General features: G+C 54.9%; 1 protein-coding gene across 1 annotated transcript in view; it reads right to left on the bottom strand.

The window, feature by feature from the left end:
- Positions 1–23,369, bottom strand: part of OTOA (otoancorin) — a 53,120-nt gene that overhangs the window by 28,071 nt on the left and 1,680 nt on the right. Inside the window, exons 5-12 of the mRNA XM_059691930.1 lie at positions 22,375–22,462; positions 20,086–20,217; positions 17,401–17,636; positions 13,209–13,312; positions 8,015–8,115; positions 6,515–6,654; positions 4,316–4,439; positions 2,481–2,696 (exon numbers count right to left, since the gene is read on the bottom strand). Of these exons, the coding sequence (XP_059547913.1) occupies positions 2,481–2,696; positions 4,316–4,439; positions 6,515–6,654; positions 8,015–8,115; positions 13,209–13,312; positions 17,401–17,636; positions 20,086–20,217; positions 22,375–22,462 (1,141 nt within the window). The remainder of the gene's footprint in view (positions 1–2,480; positions 2,697–4,315; positions 4,440–6,514; positions 6,655–8,014; positions 8,116–13,208; positions 13,313–17,400; positions 17,637–20,085; positions 20,218–22,374; positions 22,463–23,369) is intronic.

The following is a 23,369-nucleotide window of genomic DNA, read 5'->3' as shown; positions in this document are numbered from 1 at the left end:
GGAACGGACCAGCCGCTGCCCCTCGGTGGGCCCCGGGCTCTCAGGGACCAGCCCCGGCCCCCCCTCAGTGCTGGAGGCAGCCCACGCTCTCACCCTGTCACCCGGCACGCAGCTGGCATGGCAAAGCCCACGCTGTTACCTCCAGGCAGAAACTCCACTGAAATAAAGACATGCTTCAGCCCCACCCGGTTTGGCTCAGTGGATGAAGCGTCAGCCTCCGCACTGAAGGGTCCCAGGTTCGATTCCTGGCCAGGGCACAGGCCCGGGTTGTGGGCTCAACCCCCGGAGGGGGCGTGCAGGAGGCAGCCGACCAGTGATTCTCGCTCATTGATGTCTCCCCCCCTTCCTCTCTGAAGTCAATATACAGACATTTTAAAGTAATCAAGGTGTGTTTCAGGACATGAGCCTGATGCTTTCTGAGACCTGCGGCTGGAGCTGGCACCCTCGGAGGCCATGCATGTTCCCTCCGCACCCGAGTGAAGATGCAGGGTTTCCCTGTCAGCAGGCGGATTCCTTGGTTCTACAAGAGGCTGGATGTGTGGCTTCCCTCAGTTATGCTCTAACCCAGTGGTTCTCAACCTTCTGGCCTTTTAAATACAGCTCCTCATGTTGTGACCCAACCATAAAATTATTTTCGTTGCTACTTCATAACTGTAATGTTGCTACTGTTATGAATCGTCATGTAAATATCTGATCTGCAGGAGGGTCTTAGGCGACCCCTGTGAAAGGGTCGTTCGACCGCCGAAGGGGTCGCGACCCACAGGTTGAGAACAGCTGCTCTAAAGGCTGGATAGCCTCTAACTGCTCCCAAGAAGGCAGGGCCTTTCAAACGCAGCTTCCTGACAGAAGCCAACTTCTACCAGGAGAAGATGAGCCACTCGTCCAGAGATGGAGGAACAAGACCGGCCCCTCAGCTCCCGACACCCGTCCACAGGGAAATGCCAGTGAGCCCGGTGTCCCCAGTCAAGGCAGGGAAGGGCTGCCACGCCTTCAGACTGCAGTCACCGCAAGGCTAGAAGGGACAGGTGCATGGGCAGCCTCAGCCCGGAGGCCGGTGAGGATGGGCTGGCTGTGTTCCTGGCGCCACGACGAGGCCGCCAGCATGGAGCTGAGCGAGCAGGCTCCGAAGCCAGGTGCCCCGGGCCAGTCCCAGCCGTGTGCCTTTCCTGCGGCCGTGGCCATGCCCGCCGTCGCTGTGTGCCCCCCAGGAACGACCTGGAGAGTCGGTTATGACCCTGTCAATGCCGTGGGGTGTGGGAGGACTAAATGATTAGCTCGCTGAGAGCAGGGCCTGGCCCAGGGTCGGTGCTTAATAAAAGCGGCCATTTTCATATTGGGATTGGCCCCAATCGATCCTCGGGAGCCACTCTGCTTCCTGGGAAGGGCTGACCGTGGACTGCAGAGCCGGACCCACACTGTGGAGGGCTCAGGTCTCTGGAGCCCTTCCTACCGGGCCCAGCACAGAGGCTAACACCCAAGCAAAAGGCCCACTTCCCACCCGAGCAACGATAGCCAGGGCCACGTGCAGGAGACAGAGCTGGGACTGCCTAATCCCGCTAAGCAGGGCCTTCTGTGGGGACGGTGCCCTCTGTGCAGCCCAGGCTGGAATGAAAGCATCATCTCGGACACGGGATGAGCAGTGTGCTGCAGCCTCAACAGCGGGCAAGAAAGTCCTGGGGGGAACCTCACGCTTTGCTCAACAGCGAGGGCTCACAAGCGGAGCGCATGCGGGCCACGTGCTGTCCCACCTCCTCCCGGGTACTGGCTGCGTAACCCACGCAGCCGCCTGCGAACAGATGTGATTGCCACCCATCTTCTGTTACAAATAGGGAAACTGAGGCAAAGGGAAGCTAAGCCGACCGTCCAAGGTAGCAAACGTGCAGCTAGCCAATGGGAGGACAAGGGTTTGAACACAGGAGTCGTCCTCGGCACTGTCCGCCATGTGCACAGAACTGGCCCTTGGGTGCCAGGCGTTGAAGATTTCAGAGGCCTGGCTGATGGCTCAGTGGGTAGAGCCATCATGAAAAGGGTGGATCATTCCATTTCCAGTCAAGGGCATGTACCTGGGTTGCAGAGTCACGCCCCACTCTCAGTGGGGGCACATATGGGAGGCAACCATTCAATGTGTCACCTCACCTAAATGTTTATCTCACTCTCTCTCCCCTTATTTCCCTCTCTTCCACTCTCTGAAAAGCAATGGAAAAAATGTCCTCAGGTGAGGATTAACAAGAACAAAAAATGAGTTCAGCCCGGCTGGCGTGGCTCAGCGGTTGAGAGTCAACCTATGAACCAGAAAGTTATGGTTTGATTGTAGCACATGCCTAAGTTACGGGCTCAATGCCCAGAGGGAGGCATGCAGGAGGCAGCCAATCAATGATTCTCTCTCATCATTGATGTTTCTCTCTCTCACCCTCTCCCTTCCTCTCTGAAATCAATAAAAATATTAAATTAAAAAAAAAGAGTTCAGCGTTCCCACTGACCTTCTCATGGGCCAAGTACTTGGCGGACAAGATGATCACCTGGCTCTTGGCCCAGCCCGACACCTGGCTGAGGGTAGCGATGGCGCCGTGCACAGCCTCGGGGGACAGGGACTCCAGCTGACGGTGGGTCAGGCCCACGATCGCATCCGACAAGGAGCCCAGGGTCTCGTTGAGCGTCTGGTTCCCCGTGGCAATGTCCAGGAGGTCGGCCTTGAGCTGGCGGGGGAGCAAGCTGCCGTGAGGGTCCATAGCAGATAGCACAGTAGTTCCCTCTGACTGCACCCTGGGGGGTACGGCGCCACAACGCCGCCCGGCACCCTGCCCCCCAGCACCCTGCCTCCGGGCACCCTGCCGCCCGGCACCCTGCCCCCCGGCACCCTGCCCCCCGGCACCCTGTCCCCCGGCACCCTGCCCCCCGGCACCCTGCCGCCCAGCACCCTGCCTCGCCAGTGGAGAGGAATCCAGCCAGGGAGGGACTCCTGCCAGGCCCGGACAGCGAGCCACCCTAATGAGCACGCTGCCTCCTCCGGCCTTGACCTTGTGCTTCATTTAAATACTGACTGCTACTGAATCAGCCTGAAAGCATGGCAGGAGGAAACTCGCCAGCTTCGCCCATAGTGCCACCCCCTCGCAGAGTATCTGCTTTCCTTTGTGACCGTGCACTCTACCACGGTATACATGGGTATACATGGCTGTCTTCCTTTCCCGAAACACCCAGGGGTTCTCGTGGTGATATGCAATCTATGCAACGTCATTCCCAGTGGTAACAAAAGGTAAGTCTCCTGAAAACCCTGCCGCACACAAATAACTGCCGCTGCTAAGACCGCTATGCCTTCACAAACATGTACTTCGTAAATAAGCCACGGTACATATTTTTACACAATTGGATATGAACAGAAGTGCACTTTTCTATATTTTTCACTTAAAATGGTATCTTACAAAATTCCACGCTTCTATGACCACCTGAACAATGATTTTATGTCTGTCTAGCGCTAGTCACGTGTGTTTCCCAATTGCTTCCATGTCGCCACTTGTAACATGACCTCTGCACAAAAGGAAAAAAGCAAGCACGGTTCGTGTTCTAACACCTGAATTTGTATGAAGAACCTATGTATTCACTTCAGATGTGTGTGCCCCGTGTTCCGGGCCATCCTGAAAGGGCCACTGGGGGGCAGCAGAGTGAAGTGAAAGAAATGGCTGTCCCAGCACCTGTTCCCCCAACGCAGCTGCTTTCCTTCGCTAGCGCTCTGCTCCCACACCTGCTCCCACACCTGCTCCCACACCTGCTCCCACATCTGCTCCACACGTGCTCCCACACCTGCTCCCACACCTGCTCCCACACCTGCTCCCACATCTGCTCCACACGTGCTCCCACACCTGCTCCCACACCCGCTCCCACACCTGCTCCACCTGCTCCCACACCTGCTCCCACACCTGCTCCCACATCTGCTTCCACACCTGCTCAGCGAGGGCGCTAGAGCAGCACTGCTCACGTGTGGTCTTTGGGCGGCAGCAGCACATCACCTGGGCGCTGGTCAGACACGCATTCTGGTTCCACTTGAGGACTCAATAGCTGCACTTACCATCCCCCAGTGACCCGTTCCTCTAAGTTTGAGGTGGCCATTCTGAGAGAATTTTGATCTCACCAAGCTTTTTCCTACAGTTTTGTGTTGCTCCTTCCCGTGTTAAGCTCGTGTGTTTGAGGCACCGTCTACTCTGGCTGGACCTAGGTCCCGACTGACCTTACGTGTTTCTCTCAAAGGCCGGGCAAGACTCCCCATTTCTCTGGCCAGTAAAACTGAGGCCCCGGCCCGGACTGTGCATCCCATCCGCACCTTCTGGACACCAGCCTGGAAGCCCCGGAGACGGCTGCACTTGATCATCTGGTGGAGGAGGACTCGGGCCAGGGCGGCGTCCAGCAGCTCCAGGTCTCCATAGAAACAGACGAGCAGCCCCAGCCTGTGTGAGAGGAGAAGGAGCCTGGCGCAGGGCGCAGGGACCTGCGCAGGACTAGCAGTGGGGCTGGGCTCGGAGCTGGGTCCAGCGGTCAGCTCTCCTCCTGGGCGGGGGGCCTGAGAGCAGCCTGGTGCGGAGTTAGCCACAGAGATGCCCCCACTCCTGGGAGACAGCGCTGCCCACCAGGGGTTCTCTGGGGCCCAGATTCATGGCCAGGATGCTTTGCAAACCACACCAGGTGATAATGACCTCCAAAGGACAGAAAACCAAGGAGACGGAGGCGTGTCGGGCAGCAGTGGGATGTGACCCTGGTCCAGCTGGGAGCGTCGTCCCCTGTGGTGAAGAGCCCAGCTTCGGGCCAGCTGACTAGGCAGGTCACCTGACTTCTCTGCCAGGCTGCTGCCCATGGCCCGTCTGCACAGGGCGGCAAGGCTGCTGCCCACGGTCCGTCTGCACAGGGCGGCAAGGCTGATGCCCACGGTCCGTCTGCACAGGGCGGCCAGGCTGCTGCCCACGGTCCGTCTGCACAGGGCGGCCAGGCTGCTGCCCACGGTCCGTCTGCACAGGGCGGCCAGGCTGCTGCCCACGGTCCGTCTGCACAGGGCGGCCAGGCTGCTGCCCACGGTCCGTCTGCACAGGGCCCAGCCCGGAGGCTTTGACCAGGCACACGTAGCACATGTGATGGGTGCAGGATGGGGAACGCTGCGCGTGTGAGGAGAGGCATGCTGAAGGTTAGCACACTTCCTGGTGGGGACAGACCACACGTTCGGTCCTGGCTGCTCTGAGCATTCCGTGCTATCTCCTGGACATGGCGTGGTGACCGCCCCATTGGCCATGCCCCACCTGGCTCTGCCCTCCCAGAACATGGACATGCTCGGACGTGTCCACAGGAGAGCAACCGGGTGAGGGACGGTCTGAAATTGTGTCGAATGAGAAAGATGACGGGGGGAGCAAAGGCTGAATGTGCATAAGTGCGTTGAGAATAACTAACATTTCTTGAGACATAACTTGTCCCGTGTGTGTGGTCCTTACAAGACTCAGTGAGGTGGGCAGGCCCTGGCCTCCCCTTTCACGGGCAGAGAAAAGGGGGCACAGAGTGGGGCGTGAACACGGCCAGAATCACACGGCTGATAAGTTGCAGAGCCAGGATCACACCAGGCCTGGCTCAGGGCCCACTAAGGCAGCGGTTCTCAACCTTCCTAATGCCGCGACCCTTTAATACAGTTCCTCATGTTGTGGTGACCCCCAACCATAAAATTATTTTCGTTGCTACTTCATAACTGTAATGTTGCTACTGTTATGAATCGTCATGTAAATATCTGATATGCAGGATGGTCTTAGGCGACTCTGTGAAAGGTTCGTTCGACCCCCAAAGGGGTCGCGACCCCCAGGTTGAGAACCACTGCACTAAGGTATCCTTTGTGTAACCATAGAAACAGGGGACCCAGGCTGCTGGTGAGAATTACTAGGGATGGAGGAAGAAGGGGTAACGGTTTTATGTAAGAACATTCTCACAAGTGAGCTTGAAAAACTTGAAGGTGGTAGGTGATGTCGGAGGAGACAGCAAGGCCTGGGTATTCACACACACACACACACACACACACACACACACACACACACACTGCATGCCCATCCCCCCGACATTCGGACTCTTCCTGGGCACAGCTCCTGCTGGCAATGGCTCCTGGAGGATCCCATTACAACCCCTACATTCTAGAGCTGATCTCATCTGGGGTCTAACAGCCCACCGGAGAGTCTAGAGAACAAGGGTTCACAGAATGGGGACCCAGGAGCTGTTTCCAGTACTCCGCCCAGCTCACTGGGAATTGTACATTTACCTTGGGACGGACAGCGTGCCGAGGGTTAAACCCTGAGCTTGACAACGATGCATAAAATGCCTGGCACCCAGGAGACCCCAGAAAGCCTCTGTGCCCCCTCAGGCCCTGGAGAGGTCTCTGGGGAAGCCCCTCCTCCGAGACTATTCACGGACCAGCCACGCCCCTTCCCGCCCAGAGCCTTTGCTGCTCAGAGGAACCTGAGCTTAGAGCGCATCTTGGGCAAAGCTCGGAGGGCCCTGCCTGTGGACGGTGGAGGCGTTCCTCATGTCGAAGTCGGAGGAGCCGATCCGCTCCAGGAACGCCTGGGCCAGCGCCGGCGTGATGTCATAGACGGTGTCCAGCTGCTTGGTGGCGTTGTCATAGCTGATGAACAGCCCCATCTGGTGGACAAGCACAGAAAGGTCATGCGGGGGACGGGCGTGGCCGTGGCACCCGCCTGGGGTCTGCGCTGCGCCATCCAGACACGGTGCGCCGTTCCCGCTGCCGTGGACGAGCTCAGGGCCCCTTCCTGCCTCAGAAAGCCCCCTGGTATTTAAGGAGCATTGCTTCTACCACCCATGACGCTGGACTTTTTTAAGCTAATATTTGCGCATTTACTTCTAGATTTGTTATACTGGGGTCAGAGAGTGTGGCCCACTCATTTCCTGCTTTGGGAATCAGAGTTTTTTGAATAGATGAGTGAGTTTATAAGTGGCCTCAGGAAATTAAAAACATGTATCCTTTGTAAGACTAAAAAGTGAACTAGAATAGAAGGAATCTGAGTAGCATATTAGTATCTTTCTATTCCTGCTCACTTTTTGCCTGTGTCCAAGGCCGTCCCCTTAATGTCCCGATATTTCAACGCACATTTTTCTGTGCTTAAAAGCCTCGTACAGCTGCCTCTCCCCCAGAGACTGCCCGTTGCCCCTGTGACATGCCCTCGGCGGGGGCCTGCTTTCCCCGCCCTTCCCCACACTTCTAGACGCAGAAGAAAAGGTGTGTGTGGGATCTGATCCTAGCAATGCCCCTGCCCAGCTTCCTCGGAATCTAACCTGTCTTCCCACCGCCTGGACTCAGCGCTGGGAGGGCACAGCAGGGTTAACCCATGTTGTAATCAGGTTACAAAATCAAGACATTCAACACGTGCCCAGCCTCCCAGGTAGAAAGAGGAGCCGCGTGCTGCCTCTGGCTTCGTAATAGCCGGGCGTTGCTGGGTCAGTCGGCCTTTGAACAGCCTGTCACTTGCTGCAAAGACTTCTCTCACTGCGAGTAGATGACTGGCCAGCTGGGCGCTCAGGATAGAGGCGGAGGCGAGCCCACCGCTCCGTGAGCGCCTCCGGTTGGCGGCGTGCTTAGGAGGCTGCAGTCCAGAGTCAGGGTCACTGGGTCAACACCAGGAGAGCAACAGGCTGGCCACGAGCTAAGCAGCTCAGGACGGAGCTCAGTGTTGCTACTTCATGTTGCTTCCACTCGGTCCACGCCTCCTGGCCGGGGAACGCTAGCGCTATTTTCCGTGGCCTTTCTGGAGGACGACAATACTCAAGTGATTTTTGGCTCACAGCCAACCTCCTGTCACGTTGGCTCGCGTCAGAGCTGTCTCAGTGGCCACAACCCTTCCCTTTTCTGGTTCGTCTGCACTAGAACACAGTCGGGGCTGACGGCTTGAGGCCGCTCTCCAAGCGTTTTCTTAGAGACCCGGCTACCCTGGGCTGCTGGCTGACCTCGTCCCGGTGAGTTAGCAGGTGCGCCTTCCCGACTTACTTCGATGGGACTGATTTTCGTAATTTCTTCAAGGGGTAGGTGAACCATGTATCTGCCCAAAATCCATAAGGTTTCTGCGCTGACCCATGAAGCAGACCCATCTGCAAGCAAATAAATGAATGGGTTTGTAAGTGAATGAGTGAGAGCCCTGCACTGCGGCGGGGCTTGATGGCAGGACCTCCTTCCTGCATTCATGAACCCGTTAGCTCATCCGACGGCGTTCAGGGGCAGCACCCTGGCCCCCGGACGCTCGCCGCGCGCTGGGAGGCGCGGTGCCGCCGACGGGCTTTGTCACTCAGCAGTGTGCTGCCTGCACAGGCCGCACCAGCAGCCCCGGGGGCTGTTAGAGATGCAGGTTATTGGTTAAGACTTCAGACCACAGAACAGAGCTTTGTTGTAGCTCACTTAGTTACTAAGTAACCTGGCAACTTTAAATATATCTGACTCCTTTATTACTAATAATAGTTATCCTCCTTGCTGATTATCACCATGTTACTAGGCTCGAGCCAGACCAAACCACCTGTACGCACCGCACATGTTTGCCAAGCTCTGCGTGCTCAGGCCCTTCCCGTGAGCTAGCATGCCTTTCGCCTAACCGGGGCTGGGGAACCTTCCTTCTGCAAGCGCCATTTGGACGTTTATAACATCATTTACGGGCCATACAAAATGATCAACTTAAAAATGAGCCTGCTGTATTTGGTCAAACGTTTAACTAACTCACCCCCAATGCCTTGGCAGGTCCAGACCAGATGGTTTCGAGGGACTTATACGGCCCGCGGGCAGGACGTTCCCCACCCCTGATACCCTTCTGCTTCCAAATCCTACCTTCGAGATTGAGCTCACACATCTCCTCTTCCCTACAGCCCACCTTGTCTCCCAGCCAGCAGTACTGTCTCCCCTCTGAACTCCCAGAGGACTCGCCACTCTGTTTGAATTTCCCCATCAATGGGATGTCAACAGAACTTGAAGAACCATCATGTGGAGAAAAGGGACCCTCGTGCACCGTGAATGGGAGTGCAGGTTGGTGCAGCCACGATGAACAGTATGAGGATCCACAAAAACATGAAAATAGAATGACCTATGACCCAGCAATCCCGCTCCAGGGCATTTCTCTGGAGGAAATGAAAACACTAATTTGAAAAGCTATCTGCACCCCAGCATTTTTTACAAGAGCCGAGATAGGGGAGCAGCCCAGGTGTCCATCAGTAGCTGAGTGGATAAAGAAGTGGTGCATGTCAACAATGGAGTATTACTCAGCTATTAAAAAAAGAAAAAAATCTTAGAAACAATCAACAAAACAACAAGAAGCCCACTGCATGGGAGAACATATTCGCCAATGTTATCTCTGATAAGGGTTTAATCTCCAAAATTTACAGAGAAATCATACAACTTAACAAAAGGAAGATAAACAATCCAATCAAAAAATGGGCAAAGGACCTAAATAGACACTTTTCGATAGAGAACATACAGAAGGCCAAGAGACCTATGAAAACATGCTCAAAGTCACTAATTATCCGAGAGATGCAAATCAAAACAACTATGAGATACCATCTCACACCTGTCAGAATGGCTATCAGCAACAAATCACCAAATAACAAGTGCTGGCCAGGATGCGGAGGGAAAAAAACCCTAGGGCACTGCTGGTGGGAATGCAGACTGGTGCAGCCACTATGGAAGACAGTATGGAGTTTCCTCAAAAAACTAAAAATGGAACTCCCATTTGACCCCGAGACCCCACTTCTAGGAATATATCCCAAGAAGCTAGAAACACCAATCAGAAAGGATATATGCACTCCTATGTTCATAGCAGCACAATTCACCATAGCTAAGATTTGGAAACAGCCTAAGTGCCCATCAGCAGATGAGTGGATTAGAAAACTGTGGTACATCTACACAATGGAATACTATGCTGCTGTAAAAAAAAAAAAAAAGGAACTTTTACCATTTGCAACAGCATGGATGGACCTGGAGAGCATTATGCTAAGTGAAATAAGCCAGGCGGAGAAAGATAAATATCACATGATATCACTCATTTGTGGAATATAATGCTCAACATAAACTGACGAACAAAAATAGATCCAGAGACAAGGGACAGGGCAGAGGAGGGGGGATTAGAGATCAAACAAAGGACTTGTAGGCATGCATATAAGCATAACCCATGGACACAAGCCCTGGGGTGGTGGGGGCCTGCCCTCGGGGGTGGGCATGGCCAGGGGGAGGGGTCAATGGGGAAAAAGGAGACATATGTAATACTTTAAACAATAAAAAAAGAATAAAATCTTGCCCTGGCTGGTGTTGCTCACTGGTTAGAGCATCCACTTGTGCAATAAAGGGTCTCGGGCTCGATTCCGTTCAAGGGCACATACCTGGGTTGCAGGTTTTGATCCCCGGCCCCAGTTGGGGCTCAATCAGGAGGCAACCAAACAATGTGTGTCTCTCACATCTCACTCGCTCTTTCGCTCCTTTTCTCTCTCCTCTCTCTCCTTCTCTTTCCCTCCCGCCTCCCCTCCTTTCCTTCTACTGTCTCTAAAAATCAATGGAAAAAATATCCTCAGATGAGGTTTAACCCCAAAAAATTTTTTTTAATTTGTGACAACACTGCTGGATCTAGAGGGCATTATGCTAAGTGAAATGTTAGACAGAGAAAAAGACCACGTGATCTCACTTACATGTGGAATCTAAAAAACAAAATAAATGAACAAAACTGAAACAGACTCATAGGCGCAGAGAACAGACTGGTGGTGGCCAGAGGGGATCGGGCTGGGGGCGTGGTGACGAGCTTAAACAGTGCAGCTGGAAGTTATGAAATAGCCCCGGGTGTACAGTGCAGCACAGGGACCATAGTCAGTCGTGTTGCATAGCTGTGTGCGGTGCCAGGTGAGCGCTGCACTTACCGGAGGGACCACTGCATAAGGTACAGACTGTCTGGTCACTATGGTGTGCATCTGACACTAATATAATACTGTGTGTCGACTCTGATTGAAAAAAATTTAAATACTTTTTAAAATATGTTTTTATTGATCTCAGAGAGAGGAAGGAAGAAGGGAAAAGGGATGGAAACATCCATGATGAGACTCATTGACCAGCTGCCTCCTGCATGCCTCCTACTGGGGATCGAGCCTGAAACCCAAGCATGTGCCCGGACTGGGAATCAAACCATGACCTCCTGGTTCAAGGGCTGACACTCAACCACTGAGCTGGGCATATTGAAAAGTTTTTAAATTTTTTAAGAGCAGTTATGTCCAGGATCCAGTTTCAAGTTTCCCTGAGCTAGAACTGACCACCACTGCTCCAATCTTTTAGTGAAAGACTTTTATAAACAATAACTTCATTGTTGGCATCTGGGGGGAAGGAGGAGGCAGGGAGCCTTTAGGGGTGCAGTGAGTCGTCACCAGGAGCAACGATGGCAGCGCTGCTGCAGGGCTGAGCCACACGAACAACAGGGTGACCCCCCCAACAGGAACCAAGCTTTGGGGTGAGCACAGGATCCCCTAGATGGGAACTCGGGACATTTGACGTGATGATTAGCAGGAGGATAGAGAATTGGCGGGGGGGAGGGGGTGACTCCCCACCCTGCAACCCCACAGGTTCCCTCTGTCCCCGCACGCAGAGCCACCCCCAACCCACGGCTTTGGCAGAGCCTGGCCCCCCTGCAGAGCCGGCAGGCCCGACGCCATCCCCACTTGGGAGGGATCGCGCATTTGGACCAGTGGAAACGCTAGGTCGTCCCTGCCTGCCTGGCCCAGGGCCTGCCGGCCACAGCGCACCACCTGTGCTTGTGCCACCGGCAAGCCTGGTTTTTACGCTTTTCAATCGTTGAAAGAAAAATCGAAAAAGAAAGAATATTTTGTGACCCATGAAAATTACATGAAATTCAGATTTCAGTGCCCATCAAGGTTTTATGGGTCACAGCCAGGCCTGTTCATCGACTGCCTATGTCTGCTTCCGCTGTAACACCAGAGCTGACTGGTGGAGGCAGAGCCCGTAGGTGCACAAAGTCTAACGTATTTACTCTGTCCCTTTGTGCGAAATGCGTGCCAGGCCTGCCGGTCTCTGCACCTCCCCTCGGGTACAGCAGTAGCTCCGCGTCAGCGAAGACTGTCTCCCGTTCCTCTGTCCCAAGTGGCCGACAGACGGGAGGCTTTCTAAAGGGGTTTTAAAAGTCCGCCCTGTGTGTATAGCTAACATTAAACACTCCGCAAGCTAAAGCTACTAAAGAACTGCTGGCATTGCTCACCCACAGAGCCATGCTTTTTCTGTATCGCTCCTTTTCAGCTCTGGGCAAATGCGCCCCTTAAATCTCCCGTCTGGCCACCTTGCGTGCACAGCGCAGCGCCTCCAGCACACCCACGGCTGTCGGCCCTCCTGCCGTCCACCTCAGAACTCCCTCATATTGCAAAACCGGACCTCTGCTCCCTAAACGGGAACCCCCCCTCCCCTCCCCCCGATCCGCCCCCAGCCACACGACCAGCATGCTACTTCCTGTCTCTAGGAACTGGACTCTGTGCCCCTGGAGCGACATGCAGGTTTTCAATGAGCATCTCTCAAACAAATGCATCCTGACCTCTTTCTGCTTTGGTTGCCAGGAAGCTTAGGGCTAAACTTCTGTGCTTTATTTCCTATATTTTATTTTTTATTTGTTTAAATATATTTTTATTGATTTCAAAGAGGAAGGGAGAGGGAGTGAGATAGAAACATCAATGATGAGAGAGAATCATTGATCGGCTGCCTCCTGCATGCCTCCTACTGGGGATGAGCCCACAACCCGGGCCTGTGCCCTGACTGGGAATTGAACCATGACCTTCTGGTTCATAGGTCAATGCTCAACCACTGAGCCACGTGGGCGGGGCTAGATTTTATTTTTAAAGGTCACCTTGTGCCACTTTCACACAGAGGTTTTCATACAGATTTTGAACCTGTGGCCTCACTCCAGAGGCTCTCATCAAGTCTAGGAGGCACCCACTTCCATCCCACCAGGAGCCGGGGTGCCATCTGGGAGATATGGATGCAGCCTGATTTCAGGCCTGGGGAAGCGGGGTTCGTGTCTCATTCCAGGAGCCACACAAACTCTTCCTGCAGGTTTGGGGAGAAGCAGGTAAAAACCCTGCGTGGCACTGAACTCGAAGCCCCGTCTTCCGAGACGCAGCAGCTGTCTCGAGGAGGGCCGGCCTCGGTGGGCCGCCAGCAGGCTCACCGGTGGCGCTGGAGGACGCCCGCAGCGCGCCCGCCATCCAGGAGTAGAGGGCTCTCTGCGAACGGGCCGGGGTTTGGTCGTAGAGGTCTTTGAACACCGCGGACCTAAAGGACACAACACAAGTGTCAATTAAGGAACAGACGGTGGAGGCTGCCTTGAGGGGCAGACGGCTCATGCCCCGAGCCCCCCCCCCCCCCCCGCCCCCTCCGTGTTGGAAACCTCCTGCCCTTGCTGTACGGAGCCTGTTTCCCACTCCTCCTCTGCCTCCGTTGGACCCTTCCCAAGGCTGGTCTCCACGTCCTCACCCCAAGGCCACTGTTTGGGTAGCATCCTGACTGAAGTTATAACTCACATACCATACAATTCCCATTTAAAGTGCACACGCTGGTGGCGTCCAGGACAACCACGGAGTTGTACAACCGTTACCACAATCGGCGTTAGAACATGATAAGCACCTCACGGAGAACCCCCGCGCCCTCAACCGCTAGCGCCCCCACTCCTACAGACCCGCATCTACTTCCTGTCTCTGTGGATTTGCCGCTTCCGGACATTTCAGATCAACGGAATCAGACGAGGGGGGACCGGCTTCTTCCGTTCGGCGTCATGTTGCCAAGGTTCACGCCCGTTAGCACTTCCTTCCTTTCCGTGTCTGTGTGGACACACCACGTGCTCTTCACCGTTCACCAGCTGGTGGGCTCGGAGGGCCCCCCTCTGTCTGTTATGACCATGCTGCCGCAACCATCCATGCACAGGGTTTCTGTGGACACACACTGTCATTTCTCTTGGATACATGCCCGGGTGTGGATGTGGCTGGGCGAGGTGGCAGCCCTACAAGTAGCCTTTTGAGAAACTGCCAGAATGTTTTCCAAAGTCACTGCACTGTTTCCGGTTCTCAGCAGCAGCGTGTGCGGGCCCGGCTTCGCCACGTCCTCACCACACCTGCCATGTCTGCCGTGCTGCTTGTGGACATGCCGCTGGGCCGAGTGTCGGTCCCTGTTAGCCACTGAGGTCTGGTCTCCTCACCTCCACCCCACTCCTGTGACCCGTCACCGTGACCTCCTGGCTGGTCCCGTTTGGCCCAAAGACGAGTTGACCCATCACAGCATGTGGCACAGCTCACCACCCTGTTCAACCTGCAAAGCAGCTGCGTCTCCTCTCCCGGGAGTCTCCCTGCCCCCCCCCCCCCCCCCACTAAAACCAACTCCCCACCGGACGCGTCCCCAGCCTCTTCCAAGCTTAGATTTTCCCCTGGCCACTCTCCCAGTCACGTCACAGCGAACAAGCAAACTTTCCCTGAAGTCCTTCTTAATATCTTCTTTCTGTGTTTTTGTTTTCATTGGCTTCTTTTTGTCTGTTGTTTGTTTTCCAGGCCTGAGGGGGTGACAGGGCAGCACACAGGGTTCTGGGGAAATGGTGAGCCTCCTTCATGGGAAACCTCACCCACCGGCAAACACACTGGCTCTGTATTCTCACCTGGGGGGAGTTATTCTCTTCGTGCCTCAGTTTCCTCGTCTGCAAAATGAGGGAGAGATTAAAGGCATCATCCCCGCAAGAAGAAGAGGGGTGGCGGGCCGAGTAGGAAAAGGACAAAGCTGGCAAGAGTAAGGCGGGCCGCCCGGGGCCACCCACCGCGGACGCGTCTCCTCTGTGGGCCTCAGACCCCTTATCCATAAAAGAAGAGGCTGTTTGGATGACGCGTTAGCACGTTGTCAGGAGGCGCGGGGGCATATTCCGGGCCCCACTCGGGCGCTGAGAACCGGGGTCAGGGAATGTTAGATCGGCATTATTCCGCGTCTTTCTGTCCGCGAGGTCCGTGACCTTTCCCCCCTGTTATCCAGGGTCCATAGAACGTGTTCGCAGCGGCCATCTACGGCCCTCTTCTTCACAAAGCACCTCGATTTCTCTTGGAGAAACACCCATTCCTGGTTCACCCACGAGGTTTGCGCGGGACTGTCACCCACCTAAGCATTGAGCGTATTAGATCCATTTGCAACAGTGATTGGACCCAGAATGGCATGTGACCCAGTCGGGACCAGTGAGAATCAGGTCGGGACTTTGCCGGACCTGCTGCCCCCTGGGCTGGGCGCTCTGAGGACGGCGAAAGGCCTCGCTCGCGGGGGGGGGGGGGGGGGGGGGGGGGGGCGGGGGGGCGGGGAGGCCTGACATCAGGACGGCAGAGCTGGGAGGCGACAGCCCAAAGATGTTCCCGCCGCGATGTGAGCTTCCGGATTTACCTGCGCCTGAAACTATTCAACTACAGGGTCCGATGATTCCCTTTCGGAAACGAGAATTTCGAAAAAACTTTGAATGGGTTTTCTGACACTTGAATCAGATGAGCAGTGGCCAGTGAAATTCCTCTCCCAATCACGTTCTCTCCACGTCCACCCCCACGCACATCAGCCTGGGGGGGCGGAGCGGGGGGGAGCCGGGGAGCAGGAGACCGAGAGGAGCGGGCTGTGTGATGGCACAGAGCAAAGGGCCGGCCCAGAACGGCCCCTGCGACAGGATGAGGCCAGGGCACGGCCTGTTTCCCCGCAGTCCTCCGCCTGCTGGAAGCAAACATACACGCAGGCTCCCCAAGTGGTTGCTTCGCCGGTCTTTTCTTCATCTAAATCGTTTTTAGGTTTGGAAAGGCCCGTTAGGGCATAGAGAGATATAATTAGTAAAAGGGGAGCTGGCAAGGGTCGCAATGCCTGGGGCCTGTCAAGTCCCGGACACAGCCCTCTAACTGGGCGTCCCGCACCCAAGGTGTGATTTCACAGGGCGAGGTGCCGCCCCCTTCCCCCCACCCCCCACCTATTCCCCCCCTCCCCTACCCTCACCCCCATCCCCACCTCCACCCTCCACCCTACCCACACCCCTACTCCCACCCCTACCCCCCACCCCTGCAGCGCACGCCACCCCCCGCCTCGGGAGGGGGTCGGTGCGAGGGCACCTTCAGGCCCAGCTCCTTTCCACCCACAGGAGGCTCAGGCACTGGGAGTCGCCAGCCTCACTGGCACTGAGTGGCACCGGTTTTTTGTTATCATTTTACTTTTTGTAAAAAATATATTTCTTTATTGATTTCAGAGAGGGAGGGAGCAGGAGAGAGAGAGAAAAACATCAATGATGAGAGAGAATCATTGATCGGCTGCCTCCTGCACACCCCCCACTGGGGATCGAGCCCGCAACCCAGGCATGTGCCCTTGGCCAGAATCAAACCCGGGACCCCTCAGTCCGCAGGCTGATGCTCTATCCACTGAGCCAAGCCGGCTAGGGCATCATGTTTACTTTTATGACTACTTTTACTTAAGACAAACAATACTCATTTCCCATTTGCAGTAATGATATCAAACTTGCTTTTTAAATAAATACCAAGGAAAACATTGAGTCACTATAAAGAAAAACAGGAAGTAAATAATAGCACAGATGTGTGTAGATGCGGCAAAAATTGTGAGGTCCGGAGTGACTGGAGTTTGGAAGATGCTAATCAAACCACCTCTAAACTCCACAGGCTTCCAGCTTCTGTTCCAGACCTCACACACTGGCCGGTCCCACCTGCCCTCTCCCCTCTGCCATGTACAGGGTGTCCCATAACACCGGCCACCCTCTCACACCTGGGGCTCAATGGATCCTTCTTTCTTTTCAGCCAGACTAAGCTCTGGACAAAGGAAATTCATCCTAAAATGCTACTGGAAGTTTGAAAATGCAGCTGAAGTACGAGCATTGCCTTTCTATCCAAGTGTGTATAAAAATGTAGACATGCTTTAACAGCAGATAATTCGCTCACTTTTCACTCCTTTTCGGGGTTCACCGATTTGAAATAATGGGTGAAGCCAGAATAAGCTTTGAACAAAGAAAATTTATCCACTGGGCTTTCTTGTCTGGGAGACAGAAAAGATAAAGTTTACAGTACAAAACCGGCAACAGTTGATGAATTGAGGGTGCACAGATACCACACAAAGTGATTCTTGATGTTGCGATTCCAGCGCGTTATCAGCAGCGCCTGGACCAGAAGGGTCCTCAGTTTGAAACAGGCATTGACAAAAAAAAATTATTCATTTCTGTAGATGCTTTTAAATTTTGAAAATGAACGGCATGTTAATAAACAGACTTCATGATCACTCAGTGCGCATGCATGTTTTGGACACCCTGTGTCACCGCCCGGACTCACAGGCACCTAGGGCGGCGAGCGGAGTGAGGGGGGACTCACAGGTTCCTGAAGGCGTCCTCGCGCAGGCCCGCGGGCAGCCTCGCCGGGAGGCCGGGCTGCAGGAAGCGGCCCGGGGACCCCCGCAGCACCTTGCCCAGGACCGCCACGCACTCCAGGGAGCTCAGCTCCTGGAAGCACCTCTCCAGGGTGATGAGAAGCAGGCTGCGGTTCACACCCGGGCTCTGCAAGGCTTGTTTCCGAATCTCCCCCACGTCGATGACAACGCCTTCCAGCTCCTAAAGGCACAAAGGAAGCGGGTGGTCTCGAGCGCGGTCTCTCGACGCAGAGGCGCTGAAGGGACCCACTTGGCAGCAGGAGGAAAGGAAGGACCACTGTGTGACCCCACGCTGCCATGGCAACCCTTCTCCACGTCAAGGCCTCCACCTGCCCACCCACACTGCACAGCCTGTTCTGAGCTGCCCGTGACTGCCACACCCCAGCCCTGTTCCAGCCGGAATTCCTCCCCAACTCCTCCCCCTACTGAAACCCAGCTCACCCCCCAAGGCTGAGCTCAGGCGTCACATCGTTGATGGCCTCTCTGATCGCCTCCTACTTCAGTCAGATCAATTCTCCCCCCAGTACGTGCTCCTAGGAGCACCTTGAGCCAAACTCTGTGATGCATCCGAGATGTTCATGGCTGTCTCTCCTCCAAGCCGGTGGTCAACTCGGTCAGCACGTCAGCCTCACTGGGCAGGCGCCCAGCACCATCGTAGCATCTGACCTCACTGGGGTGGCCGGAGCCCTGGCACCTGATTCTAGGGTGGGGTTGATCCAGGGGATCCCTGAGGCCCAAGCCATGTGCCCAACAGAATGCCTGGTACATAGACAACCTTGAGAAATAACCTCTTGAATGAGTGAATGAGTGACTGAATGAATGAATGAGTGAATGAATGAGTGAATGAGTGAATGAATGAATCCTGTGAGCCACAGAACCCAGCAATGCTGACGGGGCTGTCACACCTGATTGGGCCCACTGTCCTTCACCCACACACCCTGCGAAAATAACAGCCACCATTTCTGAGCACTGACCACGCACCGGCGCTGAGCCAAGCCGTGTGTCTTCCGGGAGGTGCCCTCGGCCCTCCTATAGGGGGCGCCCATGCGTCCGAGGGCCAGGCGTTCTCAGATTCAGACCCCAGGCCCTGCGCTTACTATGTGTGTGTTCCTGAGCGGATCGCCTCAGCCTTGAAGTCCGCGTCCCCCTCTTTAATGAGCTAGAACGAGTGCCTGCCTCTAACCCACCTGGAAGGAGACAATACACGGTAGGTGCTTAGGAGACAGTCCACAGTGTTATATTTACACATTTTGATGAATGTATTTCAATCGAATTGGCTTCCTTTGTCGCCATTTCTATTTTATTTTATAGATTTAACACATTATTCTGAGAAGGGCCCATGGGCTCAGCCGATGCCAGCAAGCTCAGAGTGTGCCAGGAGGCCACGCCTTTAAGCCCCGCAGCCCGAGGTGACCGCCCAATCTCTCCCCTCATCTCCTCCTCTGAGTATCCAAACGGTCAGATTCCTCCGGCCCTGTTTCAGGAGGTCCTGAGAGAAGTCAGCGCCCGCACAGGGTCCGTCCTGAGAGCACTGTTGGCAGACGCGGCCCACAAGCTGGGGACAGTGTCACTGGAGCCTCCACGCCCACTCACTCACCTGCCACCTGTGGTGCCTGCCCAGGGCAAGGTGAGCCGCTGTGCCGCTGCAGGCCTGCAAAGCCTCGAGCGCGGACACCAGGCCCTTTTCAGAAACAGCTTCCGGGCCCTTCCCTGGGAGAGCACCGGGCACAGGGGAACCCACAGTGCACATTAATCAGTGTCGCTTTCATGGGAATCCCCATTTTACATAAACTGGCACTTCCTTTTCTATTATTTACTCTGTATTTTTTCAAAAGTTCAATTCATTTCGAAAGGAAACACTACATTTCTACTATGAAGCTCACGGGTTCAATGTGTCCATTCTATTTTAATCACAGGCTTTGAAGTGAACCCGTGAGGATGAAAACGTGTAATTGTTCAACTCCTTCTGGGGACACTGACCCACAGACCTGCCTCTGACAGGAATCTCAGAGCCTCGGGTGCCTGGCCGGCCGGGCTGGGCCCTACGGGCCTTCTGCGTCTGAGGCTGTGCTTGGCTGTCACATCGCCAGCTTTTGTGAAAATGATCTGATTTTTGTCTCCACTCCAGACTGTCAACTCCTTGAGGTCAGGGACAGTCTCTTATCTCTGAACCCAGTGTCCCTGGGGGCATAGCGCCCATTACACGTGTTCTTAAGCCAAACCCCTGGTGCCATGAGAATGTGAATCAGACGACCCTTCCTTTGATCTTCAGAGAAAGTGAGAAAATCTCAGCCCAAAACTGTCGGGGTTGGGGAGGGAGAAGGAGACGGCAGGTCAGGGCCTGCCCTGCCCGGCCGGTGTGGCTCAGTGGTTGAGCGTCAGCCCAGGAGCCAAGAGGTCGCTGGATGGGTTCCCAGTCAGTCAGGGCACAAGCCCGGGCTGCGGCTCCATCGCTGGTGGGCGTGCAGGAGGCAGCCGATCACGTTTCTCCCACTCTCGTCATGGATGTTTCTATCTCTCTCCCTCTCCCTTCCTCTCCCTCTAAAATCAATAAAAACACATTTTTTAAAAAAGAAAGCAAGCTCAGAACCTGAGTCAGGCTCCATTCGCAGCTCCCCCTCGAACCTCACCCAGCGGTCCTCCTTGTCCCCCCCGAGGCACTGCAGGGCGGTGCGGAACTGCCCTGCGTCGGCTCCCCGCAGGTCCTCCCGCAGCTTCTGGGGCTGGAACAGGCGCTGCTCCAGGTGGTGCTCCACGGCCGCCTGGACATGGTGAGGAGAGTGCGTGAGGACAGGGACAGGACGGGAGCCTGAGCACACGCAGCCCAGCCTGCCGCCTTCTGCCCTGCGGAGGCCCCAGCAGCACCTGACAGGAAGGCAGGGGAGGGCTCATCAGCTGCCAGCGTTTAGCGAAGGCTGTTCCTCACAACAATGCAGACCCCCAACTTCTCTCGGAAAACACAGATTCGGCGATGCTGGACGCGTCCCGCCTGTGACAACCAGCTCCCCACCCAGCCAGCCAGCCACTTCTCCGAAGCCTGCCTGGTCCCGGGAGGGGATGGAGGTTTCAAGTCCAGAAAGTTCACCCCAGGTGGGCACTCTCCCAAGCCCCAAGCTACGAGGGCAAGACAAGCATTCTGGGAGCAAGAACAAATTCCCTCCCTCCGCAGCCTCTCCCGACAGGTTCCCTCTGCTCCCTGGGGGCTCCCCCCTCAGCCTCCCTCAGACAGGGCTGCTGCAGAAAGGCAAGCAGCATGTACCATGGGCAAAGGTGGTCTCCAGAGCCAGACAGCCATGTGCAAGCCCCACCCTGCCACGCACTAGCCATGCGGCCTTGGGCACGTTACTTAGCCAGTTTGCTAGATAAAACACAGGATACCCAGTTAAGTCTAAATTGCAGGTCAGCAATGAATAATGTTTTTAGCATAAGCGTATCCCAAATATTGCATGGGACATACTTATACTTTTTGTTTGTGGTTCAATGATAGTATTATAGTATTATCATTCATTCATTAGCTCAATATCTAGTATATATTTACATATATATGAAGACAGACAGTATAACTACTAATATGTATATACTAGAGGCCCAGTGCATGAAATTCGTGCATGGGTAGGGTCCTTAGGCCTGGCCAGCGATCAGGGCTGATCAGATTCCCCGCCCCTTCCTTCCCTCGCTCCCTCAGCATCCCGCTGCCACTGCTGGTCACCCGCCATGTTCCGCGCCGCCCCCTGGTGGTCAGCACACGTCATAGCGAGCGATTGAACTCCCGGTCTCCAGGTCAAACTCCCCAGGGGACACTTTGCATATTAGCTTTTTATATAGAGAGATATATTTCATGAGAAACCACATGCTAGAGGGAAAAGGTCAGGCATTTCTTATCTTAAACTGCCACAGACTGATGAGCAGTAGAGATAAAGGTGGGTATCCTGGTGAATGGCTAACCACCAGCTCTCCGAGGCAGTGCATCTGCGAGTGTAGGCTGATATTTTTGTTTTCATCAAGTAAACATGGAAACAACAGAGATGCCAGACCTCCCTTCATCCATGACATGAATTCTTTGCTGAATCAGACAACGGTTCTTGAATCCTGGGAGCATATTCCCTCAGTTCTCTGTGTGAGCTAGTCCCAGTGTCACGGCGAAGACACGCTCACCAGCCCTACCGCCCGCTGAGGCATGGATCCACTGCCATCAACTAACATGATTCCTGCTTGTGGTTGAGTTAAAAGTGAAGAAAAATATTTCTTGGATCATGACTGAGGTACTGATACTTATACCCGAAGATCCACTGCCCTGTTGTTCCTTTCAGCAATAGAATCCCACGCGTCCGAGCGGGTCCGTGGCCTCTGAGAAAGGCCTGCAGTGACGTGGCCATGGACTGGGAGCCAAGAAAGGCCAGCAGAAGGCAGTGTGGGAGTGCAGGTCACATCCTTAAGGAAAAGATGCCCACCTTCACCCTCCCTCCCCCGCCCGCCGCCCCCCTCCCCCGCCCCGGGTGGAGAATGGATGTGCTGCTTCAGGGTGTGGGCAACAGCCTCGAGGATGACAAAACGGTAAGATAGAAGGAGCCTGGTCTCTGGAAGGTCTTTTGAAATGTCCTCTCCGGATCTCCCACTTAGGTGTGGACTATCACATAAGACAGAAAGAAACGAAACTGTTTGAGCGCTGTAATTTGGGGTCTCTGTTACGGCAGCTCAGCTTATACCCTAATGCACCACGTCTCCGTCAAAGACGGAAAGATAAGAGCTAGACAAAGAACTTGCGTTGTGTTTTAAGAAAAGCTGGACAAAACACGTTTCTTTGGGGGCGAAGCCTAGCGCTACACCTGGCCCACTCTGCACTTCCTTGGCCGGAGCTGCCCCCGAGCACAGCCAGGGAGCACACGGGGAGGGGGAGGGGGGGGGGCGCCGACACACACCTGCAGGCTGGGGATGGTGAAGGCCACGCCCCGTGCGTTCAGGTAGGCCAGGACTCCGTGGGCCAGGTCCGCCGTCCACAGGTGGGAGCTTCAGTCAGAGACAGACGGGAGGAGGTCACCATGGCAGCTCCCTGTGCCGGGCAGTCCTCCTGCTCGCTGAGTGGCCGGGGGATGGAAGTCGGAGTGGATGGGCGGGGGATGGGGGGGGGCGGCTGGGATGCTAGGAACTGTGTGTGCGGAGGACGGGACACAGTGGGTGGGTCAGGGCGGGGGGGGGGGGTCCAATTTAGGAATCCGCCTGGATCCCATTCTCCCAAGGACAACTAGCAATCTCTGAGCTGCGTGCACTATTCCATTTCCCACAACAACCCACAAATCAGCTACAGTTCAAACAGATGAACTGAGAAAGGTCCTCACTAAATTAAGTTTAAAAATATGCCCTAACAGGTTTAGCTAACTGGATACAGCATCAGCCTGCGGACTGAAGGTCCCAGATTCGATTCCAGTCAAGAGCACATGCCCAGGTTGCAGGCTTGATCCCCAGTAGGGGGCGTGCAGGTGACAGCCAATCAGTGATTCTCTCTCATCACTGATGTTTCTATCTCTCTCTCCCTCAACTTTCCTCTTTGAAATCAATAAAAATATATTTTTTAAAAAAATAAGAATAAATAAAAGCAGGTGCTGTGTGCACCATGAGAGGCTGGAATAGCATTGTGAGGAGTGGGCTCGGAACCTGGATTTGAATGCTGGCTCAGTCACTCAACTGTGCAGCCTTAAGCAGTTTACTGAGTTGCCCTGTGCCTCAGTTTCCCTTTCTGTGTTATACAATTGTCAGGATTCAATTTGCTTACACAGGGAAAGTGCTTCACCCGGTGCCCAACACACAGAAAATGCACAGCTCCGTTCACAACAGCCAAAAACTGGAACCAACTCCAGCATCCAGTAACAGGCGGGAGGCCAGCAAGCACGGTGAGCGCTCAGCGGGCACCACTCAG

Source organism: Myotis daubentonii, chromosome 4 (assembly GCF_963259705.1).
Source record: "Myotis daubentonii chromosome 4, mMyoDau2.1, whole genome shotgun sequence".
NCBI lineage: Eukaryota > Metazoa > Chordata > Mammalia > Chiroptera > Vespertilionidae > Myotis > Myotis daubentonii.
Note: the sequence above shows the minus strand (reverse complement) of the source record. Positions and strands in the feature narration are given on the sequence as shown.